Consider the following 9806-nt stretch of genomic DNA (forward strand, 5'->3'; position numbering starts at 1 on the left):
ATCAGCCCAGAGGAAAACCCCAGGAAGTCCGCTTAGTCAGGGAAAGCACTTCATTTGCATTCAAGCATCTCGAAACTGTGCCAGACTTGGTAATCAGAACACTGCTTATTTAATAGTGGCCGTTTCAGACAAGAGGTATATGTTATTGTTAACGAAGGACAGAAGACGGAAGCACGTCTCTGAGCTCCACTTGCAGCATCTGAAGAGAGTGGGCAGCTTGGCTTGTTGGCTGTGCTGGGGTGAAGGGTGGCTCGGCCCCCACTGAAGGTGCCAACCACATCAAAGCTGGCCCCCTGGGGATGCACACGGGCAGCTTGGGAAGCGTAGAGAGCGGGCAGCCTGGGGGCTCCTGGGGGTCCGCAGGGATTTCACGACCATGGAGGGAAGGCCTCGCTCAGCGGCGGCTGGCCCAGATGAGTCGGGTCAGGCTGTAGCTGGCTGCATGAGCCGCGCAACACCCTGACACTTGTCCTTGAAGAAGTGAGCATGCTGCGGGCACCTCTCCGGGCCTGTGTCTTGTGGCGTGCTCAGAGTTGGGTCTTGGCGCCCCCTTAGGGTCCCACCCCCACCCCCACGCTCCCCTCCACCTTCCGTTCTCTCCACCAGCCCCTCCCCTCCATGGGCCCCCGAGTCCAGGCTCCATCCCCCCGCTGCCCCCCACAGCTTACCTGTACCGGAAAGGGGCCACAGTGGCTGTGACAGGCTGGCCATGCGTGTGGGCTGAGCCAAAGCTGACGGCCCCCAGGGCCGGGCGTGGGCTCTGCACGGGGCTGCAGGACGGGGAGGGAGGCCCCGAAGCCAACTGCAGTTCAGGCTCCAAAGGCCTAGGCACCCCGGAACTTGTGCCGGGAACGTCTCTCTGATCTTTCCCTGGGTGGTTGGAGGGCTTTTGAGCTTCAGGAGTCCCTGGTATCTGAGTGTCTCCATGGGAGCTGGCCCGGGAGGGGCTCCTGCCGCGGGTCTGGCGGGTCACGGTCCCCTCCTGGGCCCCCCTCTTCTGCCCTGGGGTGCCCCGTGTCTCTCCAGCTCTTCTCGACCTGGGCCGGCTGGCCAGGGCCACCTTGGGGGCCGCGCGGGGGCTGCTCCAGGGGGAGCCAGTGGGAGCTCCCACCCCCTCAGACAGCTCCCTCGGTGCCCCCGTGGCCTTGGGGGAGCCTCTCCCCCAGGGGGCCTTAGGGGACGAGCCCCTGGAAGGGCCGCTGGCCTTGCCCAGTCTTGGGGAGACTGCCCGCTGGGGGCTCAGGGCCAGGCCGGCCTGGCGCGGCCGCAGCTGGGGTGATGCCACTGGGGTCTGGGTCCTGCTCTGCGAGGCAGCGCGGGGCACGGGGATGGCGGAGGTGTGCTGGGGGCGGCCCGCGGCGCTCAGGCTGGCTGTCCTGTCCATGGCCGGCGGGCCTGCGGCAGGGCTACTGAGCTGTGGAGAGAGGACGGGAGACCGTTAGGCCCTGTCCTGGGGGCACCGGCGCCCCTCGGTCGTGTCCTGGCTGCCCACCCGGCTCAGGGAGGACCCTCTGCCTCTTGCAAATTCAGGAGAAAGTGCCATGCACTGAGATGTGCTGTGTGATTGGGTGGTTTACGCTTGTCCCGGCGCCTGTCCACAGATGGGGCAGGCACTCCCCGCCTCAGTCTCTTCTCGAATCCAGAATGCTCTGCCCCCGGGGAACCAACTCCCTGCCCCCGGCTGGCTCCTGCTGTGGCCTCTCTGCCTGACACCCACCTTCCCTTGGACACGGCCGTGGGGTGTTAGCTCCAGATTTTACTGGCCCGCCGGCAGGCAGCCCCTGCAAGTCACAGCCTGCCCGCACCTGTCCTGGCCAGGCTCCTGCCGTCCGGCTTGCACCTGCCTGGCATCACTGCCCTTCTCCCAGCTCCTTCCTGCTGTGCCCACCCACGTATCCCTGGAGATATGGGCACCCAGCCCACAGCCTTCTTCTCTAGCCCTTTCCCTACCCACCTCCTGCCCCAGGCAACCGTTCCTCCGCCCACTCCTCTGGCCTCAGAGACGAGGGTCCCACCCTGAGATAAGGGCGGAGCCCTCTAGGCAGCCCCTACCACCAGCACCTGTCCTTCTCTCCTGGACCTCGATCTGTGAGTCACCCCCTCTCTCCCGTATCCTCCCCAGCATGCTATGAATGAACTAATAGATCAATTAATCACTTTCATTTCAAAGGAAATTTGAAGTCGGCTACGAAGACACACAGTCAACTTCAGAGGAAAGGCGCGGTGTGGAAAGTGAATCACGCAACAGTTAGCAGAAGCCAGGCATGGATGCTCCCGCAACTCTGTTGTGGGAAAAGCCTTTATAGCATTGCACCGAAGGCAGGGATCCTGAAGGAAGACGCTGAGAGGTTGGAGCGCGCAGAATTAAAGTCCCTGGGGGACAGGAAAGCGCTTGCCCAGGTTCAGGCCACCAGTATACTGCAAGCACACTCGCCACCCGGTGAGGCCCAGGGGGCTCTACCACATGGATCAAGAGCAACACCCCCTGGAAGCAGCGGCCAAAAGCTCGAACAAGACGTTCGTGAAGGCATACGGTTAGCCGGAACACAGCAAAAACCAAGGGCTCCGTGAGAATCGAAGAGACGCAATTAAGTCAGTTAACATCGGCCACTATCAAGGTTACTATCTCCTGGAAAATTGTGATTTCTAGTCGTGGTATGAGGGCAGAGCCCTGGCACACGGCCGTGGGAATGGCCCCAGACGCAGAAATGTATCCTGGGGATGATCACAGATGTGGCCTGAGCTGCTGAACTTGGCCACAGGCACAGGGCTGAGCCACACCCTGACCAGCAGAGGCAACGGGCTGACCACCCCTGCGCAGGGCCCCGGACCCCTGAGCACCGCAGCCACGGCTCAGACCTCAGCGTCTGAGCTTCAGTCCCGCACAGGCAGGCCCAGCGTCACGTGGCTTGTGCCAAGACACAGCGGGGAGACAGCAGGGCCTGGTGCCCCCAATCACGCCCCATACTCTCCTCCTCGAGGGACTCGAGACTGGGCAGGGGGTTCCCAGGGCTGAGGACAGGCCTGCGATAACGGTTTACTAAACGTTTCCCTTTCCTGGCCAGCCTCTAAACTCTGTCAGCCTGTCAGGACAGAGGTGACCGGAGACCCGAGCTGTGGGCAGACTGCAGGACAGGATCTCGGGCCACCCCCACCCCCTTGGCCTCCATACCCGGCTTTGGGCTCCAGCAAACCAGACGGAACAGTCAACTGAGTCTGGCCCCAGCGGAGAAGGCTGTGCCCCGCTCAGAGGACATGTGGTTCCCACTGGGGGGCTGTTTCCCTGGCCTCTGAGAGAGAGGCCCCTGAGCACAGCCGCCCCGAGCCACAGCTGAGGGTGTGTATGTGTCGGGGGTGGCGCGTCCCACTGACCCGGTCCCCACAGACGGCTCTACTGCCAGGACCCTCGGCTCCTTTTCAACCAATCAGCCAAAAGAAATGACTTTGTGCCAGTGAAAATCCATGACTTAAAACTGCCCCACCAATCCGGGGGGCAGAGGTGCTGAGCCAGCGGGGGCCCACGGACAGCCCCAGCACTCGCAGCCCCGCACCAAGACCCCATAGGGAGGCTCCCAGCAGCGGCAGCCCTGCAGATGGGTGCCGGGAGCCTGAGTCATGAGGCTGCAGGTGCCAGGCCCTGGGAGGGGCCCACGACCGACCGCCCTGCTTCACCCTATCCCTCCTCCCTCCTGCGTCACGCCCTCTGTGTTGGTTGGTTGCCAGAGGCCTGGCTTCCAGAGGGGATGCACAGCAGATGTGAGAGGAGCCTGGGGGAGGCACGCCCAAGGCCCCTGGGAACTGGAGCCGCACGGTCCCGCGCCCGCCCCAGCCACGAGCCGGCCCACCACGGTCCCGGCCAACCTCCCCCTCCCACTCTGCTCTCAGCCCCAGGCCCAGGGCTGCCTGTCCCGTCAGGCGGAGGCAGGCGACGTCACCCAACACGCCCACTTACTGCTCCAGGCCCCGAGGTCCAGGACCACCAGGCTGGGGCAGGCGGGGTCTGGGGGACTCCGGGCCTCTCTGAAAGCCCACCACTGGAGACCCTGCACCCGCAGTGTGGGCTGGTACTGGTGTGAACACCAGCGACACCGAGGCCTTTGGAGGGGCAGGACACAAACCCACCAGGGAGACCCCCCTGCGAGGTGCCGTCAGGCCTCCTGCCAAGGCACGAGGCCTCGGGCCGTTACCCAAGCAGAGACCTCGAGGGGACGGCGAAGGCAGGTGTGGGGTGTTGGTGGCGGCCCAGGATTAGTCCTGTGCCTGGACTCCAGTGCTGTTCATGCACAGGCCTCAGCAGCGCCATCTGGGAGGTGGGGCAAAGTCGGGGGTGGGGAGTCAGGCTCCAGGCCGCTGTCCTCCAGAGTAGTCGGGGCGGGGGGGGCACCGGCCACCCTGTGCAGAGCATGTCCCAGGCCCCCTCTGGGCCATACTGACCACGCTCCGGTCACTCCTGCTGATGACGCCCCCACGTCGGGACCATCCCCTTCCCAGCAGCAGCACATCCGTGCAGGAGTCACGCACAGAGGAGGGGCCAGGGCTGCAGGAGAGGTTCCCCTCCTCCATGAATCCCCCCAACCCGGTCTCACAGGTCGGCCCCAGAGCCGTGAGGTTCCCAGAGCTCGGCGCCCCAGGGCCCACCAGGCCCAGCAGGCTGGCCAGCGAGCTTGCAGGAGACCCACGTTGGTGGGAGCAGGGGGACCCACTCTTCCTGTCTCACTACTTGGGGGCAGACCCTGGAGAAGCCGCCACCGCCCTGCCCAGGCTCAGGGCCCCACCACTGTCCACTCCTCCTGGCACAGGGGCTCCAGGCAGGGTCCCCCCAAGACGGCTAGCTCAGGAGCTGGACCAGGGCTGCCCAACCAGCAGAGCAGAGGCTCCCAGGCCAGCCGAGGGCGCGGATGGAGAGCAGGAGGGTGCGCTTTCGCACTCTCAGATCAGAAACCCACAGCCACACAGATCACAGATCACTCACCCTGGGCAACAGCTTGAACTTGTGATAACTGTTTTGGAGTGTTGTTCAGGGTCTGGTTCTGCTATTTATAAACTGTGTGGCTTTGGGAAAGTCACTTAAGCTCTCCAAACTTTGGTTGTTTCATCTGAAAAATGGCGGGGGCGGGGGGGTGAGGGGTGGGGACCGACATCACTGAGCTGCTATAAAAATGAAATGAGATAATGCGTGTCTTAGCACATTCTGGCAGCTTTCATGGCATATCATAGATGGGGGTGGGGTGGTGGTGGGGGTTGGGTGGTGGGGTGGGTGGGGCTTATTCCTCGTGGTTCTGGAGGCTGGAAGTTCAAGGTCAAGGAGCCAGCAGATCCGGCATCTGGTGGGGCCTTTGTTTCCAGCTCATGGACGGCATCTTCTCACTATGTCCTCTTATGGAGGGTGGGGTGAGGGGGCTCTTGAGGGTCTCTTTCCGGGGACACTGATCCCATTCATGACCTAACCACATACCAAGGACTCCAGCTCTTCCCACCATCACTTGAGGCTAGGATTTCAACATAAGAACTTGGGGACATAAGCATTCAGTCTAAAGCAGAGTGAAAAACACTTCATGTGGTAGCCCGAGGGGAGTGCTTTTAAAAGGTTAGTTCTTATAACAAAAGTAACATGCTCATTAGAAAAAACTTGGAAAAACCTACAAAAATACAAAGAGGAAAATGTCTATCCCCTACAGGCCTTCTGCTGTTGTTCAGCGGCTCAGTCCTGTCCGAGTCTTTGCAGCCCCGTGGACTGCAGCACACCAGGCTTCCCTGCCCATTCCTGTCTCTGTGTGCCTTACCAGCAGACACTGACCTTCTTACACGTCTTGATTTCTTCCAGGCTCCTTACAATTCACACTTATACCCATAGACATCGTAAAATTGTGATGATACTATACATACATTTTACATCTTTTCACTTACTATGTAGTAAGCATTTTTACTTTCCATTTAAAAACCTTCAGACATTTTCAGAAACATTGTTGTGAATCACTGATAAACTTCTGTGACTGCATTAGACAAAACTGGCTCATCACCCACTGTCACTAACCCTTTGGAGGTTTCCAGTTTCCTACCATTTTGTGTAAGACTGTGATGAACACCCAGGCCAGCTCTGCTAGGGCCTCGGATGACAGCTTCTGGCTGCACTTCTGGAAAGGGGATTACCAGGTCCAAGGTGGGGTCGCAGGAGAACTCAGTCACACGCTGCAGATGCTGTTCTGAAAGCCACATCCAGCCTGTCTCCCCAGTCTGACTCTCAGCACCCTTCCCCCAGATCCTGGTGCAACCGTGGTGGGGGGGGTGGGTGCAGTCTCTGGGGGGCCCGGAGCTTCAACCACGTTCAGGTAGTCAGGCCAAGCAGAGGGGCAGAGCTGGAGGCAAAAACGTGGGGGCAGACCGTCCGGGCAGTCTGCTCTGCCTGCCCCCTGAACACTGCTGGGCCTCGGGGGTTTGGGTCTGAGGCTGGGAGGGGCCTTCCTCCCTTGGGGTGTACCAGCGACTGGGCCCGTCTGGTGCGCTGGGGGCGGGGGTGGGGAGAGCGCTGAGGGCGGCCCGCAGGCGGCAGGGCAGGCCGGGCAGGCCTGCTCTCCCCAAGGTCTGGTCCGCTGCTCCTTGGTGCCCTGTCCGGCCCAGGCCCCCCCTTTCTTTTCAGTCCCTCCCGTTTCTGAGATTGCCCTCCAACTTCTCATCCGGGTGGTTTTCGATCTGAGCCCCATGGTAACCGCCTGTCAGGCCCTTGGATGGGCAGGTGGAGAAGCCAGAGCGAGCTCCAGGCCGAGGGCCCAGGCTTCCTAACTTCCTCCCCACACCGCTCTTTCCCTCGAGCAGTGACTGGAAAACCCTCCATCACCCACTGCCTTCTGCAATGCCCACAGAAAGGTGCTCACGGGCCCCGCCCACCCCACGTAAACGAATGCCTGTGACTCTCCTCCTGGGACCTGAGGGAACGTCCCCGAGAAGACCCTCCAGCCGCACATGCTGACATCGGCCTCGTGACTTGTTGTCTCCTAGGTTCTGGTCCACGCTGTTTGTGACCTCTCTGGGGACCCTGAGAGCAAGCAAGTGACCACTGCGTGGATGTCCCAGAACACAAGGTCTCACCACCTCCTCCAACCACCACCTAACTTCTTGTTCTCTCTCTTTTGGCAATACTTGTTGTCATGGAGATTCTAACGCAATGTAGGAAGCTTGTTACTTGGCAACGAGATGCTGGAGGTACAGGATTGGCTGCTGAGGTCTGAAGGAGCAGCAAGGATGCTGAGGGAAGGTGGGGGAAGTTGAGAAACACCCTGGGGGAGCACCAGGCACAGGGAGGGGAGCAGACGAAGGACCAGGTGACGAGGAAGAGCGAACATGGAACATTCCAGGGCTGGGCCATGCTGTGTGCTTGCTCTGATGCCCTCAGTAAAAGCAAGACAAAACAAACACACAGTAATGTATTTTCATAGCTGTATTTACACTGCAGCAGGATGGATGGGGATTTCAACAAAGAGAAGGTCCTAAGTATCAGAGCGGGGAAATGCCGCAGGAAGGCTCTGTGGTGCAGCGGAAAGGGCAGGGCTTGCGGTCGAAAACTTGGATGTGAAGCTCAACCCCACCCATTCCTCTGCTGAGCTTCAGTTTCCTCATCTGTGAAACGCGAACAGCAGCCTGACCTCCAGGGCCAGCTTGATGAGCGCTGACCAGCGGGAGTGGGCGCGTGGGCAGTGGTCTCACACGTGGCTTCTGCAGGGGCCTTTTGTGACCAACTGCTCCTTGTTATCTTAATCACTAGCATCATGACCAGAACTGAAAGCGTGAGACATGGAGAGGAGACAGCCTAGCTCACTCCCATCCAGACTCACAGGCCTACTGTCTGAGTGCCAGCCTCTCTAGGGGCCAGCTGTCCACGCCTGAAACAGTCTGTTCCTCAGGGCGCCATCAGGAGGACAGATCCCAGCAGGTTCATGAGACGCTGTGCCCGTCCTGAGTGCCCAGTGGGTGCCCCAGACGCCCTAAAAGCCAGGGCAGCACTCCTGACTCCACGCCCAGCTCTGTCCTCGGGGGTGGAGACCACGGCTGCAGAGTTTCAGTCGTCCTTCCAGGAAGGACGGCTCAAGGGTGCTGGGCACCCTCCCTAGCACCTGGGTCACACACGTGGCCCCGGAGCGGTGAGAGCGGGCGAGTGCAGGCACTCGGCAGACAAAGCAATCAGCGAGTTTCCGAGCGATGACCGGCGTCCTCTGCCGGCCCCGGGGTGGCCGCGGCGGCCCGGGGAGCACGGACCCTGCTGCCCCTGCATGCGCACTGCGAGGCGGAGGGCCAGGTGGGGCTCCCTCTCAGACAGGACTCTCAGGATGGTCTGCGGCGACCCCAAGGTACAGGAGAGGCACTCAGGGGGCGGGTCACCTGGGCCGGTGGAGCCTTAAAAGTTCTAGAGATTCCAGGTGACCAGCCTGACCCCACTGCTGCCATCTGCTCCTCCTGGTCCCTCCTGTCCTCAGAGAGCAATGTGACAGCTGAGGACAGACCGGCTCACCAGCTGCACGTCGAACTGACCAGAGGTGGGCAGACGGCGTCTCAGGCAGATGCTGCTTCATTCAGCGCCTCTCTGGCTGCAGCTCGCCAGCCCCCGCACTCTGAAGCCCTCCGTGCTTTCCAGCCTGACTTCTAACGACGCCCGCTCTGAGGGTCCCACTTCCGCTGGGCCTGGGCCAGGCTTGCCCCCTCAGTGGGGGCCGGGCCAGAGGGCAGTGCCTGGGCTCGGGAGACCTGGCCACGGGCCCACGCCTGAGGCTTCTAAGCGATTTCATGGCAACAAAAGATAATTCAGAAAAGGGTTAACTGCAGCAGGGAAAGCACAGAGCAGCCTTGGGTCTGACAGTGTCCCGTCGTTTTTCTCCCGCGCGGAGAGGAAACACGGAGAAGAGGGGTCACCGAGGCAAGAAGAGATCCGGGGAGTGGCCCTCGGAGACCCTTCCCTCGGGGGGGAGGGGAGGGCTGGCGTGAGCCCCAGATGGGGTGGGGGGCACTTGGTACCCGAGCTGGGTGGCACTCTGTCGTCCAAAGGGCAGGGGTCCCACTGCAGCTGCTGTGAGTGGTTGGGAAGTGGTGTGGGCCTTCCCACTTTAGCTTCAAGTTGATCTGTTTGAAGTCTTGGCTCTCCATGTAGGATTTTTTATCACCAATGTGTTTCCCTGCTTCACTCCCTGGGGCTGGGTGGGGTCGGGGACCATGACCACTGGGGCTTCAGTCTGTCCAGGACAGGGAGCACGGAGGGTGCTGGGGGCCTGAGAGCCTAACAAGAGGGAAGGAAGAAGCAGGCTTGAGGACTCACTTCTGCAGAGGCCCTGGGAGGGCTGGGCCTCCCGCGAGGTGGGGGAAATGATGCTTCAGAGCCAGACTTGAGGTCAGGACCACGGGAGCTGGGGGGTGGTCTTCTCAGGACAATGTGGCTCCAGAGGCCCTGCCGCGGGTGGGCTCTCTGCTCCCCAACCAGGAAGCAGGGGTCGACTCCGAAACCTGCGAGCCTCACTATTCTTGAATTTCCTGACTCATCTTTGTCCACTTTTTTGGTCCCTCCCTCCACCGTTTATAAAACATAGTTCATATTTTGAAGTAGTTTCAGATTTACTGAGAAGCTGCAGAGATAGGACAAAGTCTCCATGCCCTCTGGCCCAGCTGCCCTTGTGCTGAAGTCTTGTATAACCAGGTACCTTCGTGAAAGGGAAAAACTTGACATCGGCTCGTAACTGCTCAGTGAAGTACAGACTCTTCTCAGAGTTCACCAGTCTCTCCACCCACGTCTTTTTCTGTGTTCCAGGCGCCCCACTGCACTTAGC

General features: G+C 60.8%; 1 protein-coding gene across 4 annotated transcripts in view; it reads right to left on the bottom strand.

Annotated features, from left to right (window-relative positions):
* Positions 1–1414, bottom strand: part of NAV1 (neuron navigator 1) — a 142546-nt gene extending 141132 nt beyond the window's left edge. For all 4 annotated transcript variants that reach the window (XM_027565903.1, XM_027565901.1, XM_027565900.1 and 1 more), the window contains exon 1: positions 669–1414. In XM_027565903.1, the coding sequence (XP_027421704.1) occupies positions 669–1384 (716 nt within the window). In that variant the 5' untranslated portion in view covers positions 1385–1414. The remainder of the gene's footprint in view (positions 1–668) is intronic.
* Between the last annotated feature and the right edge of the window lie 8392 nt (positions 1415–9806).

This window comes from Bos indicus x Bos taurus, chromosome 16 (genome assembly GCF_003369695.1).
Source record: "Bos indicus x Bos taurus breed Angus x Brahman F1 hybrid chromosome 16, Bos_hybrid_MaternalHap_v2.0, whole genome shotgun sequence".
Lineage (NCBI taxonomy): Eukaryota > Metazoa > Chordata > Mammalia > Artiodactyla > Bovidae > Bos > Bos indicus x Bos taurus.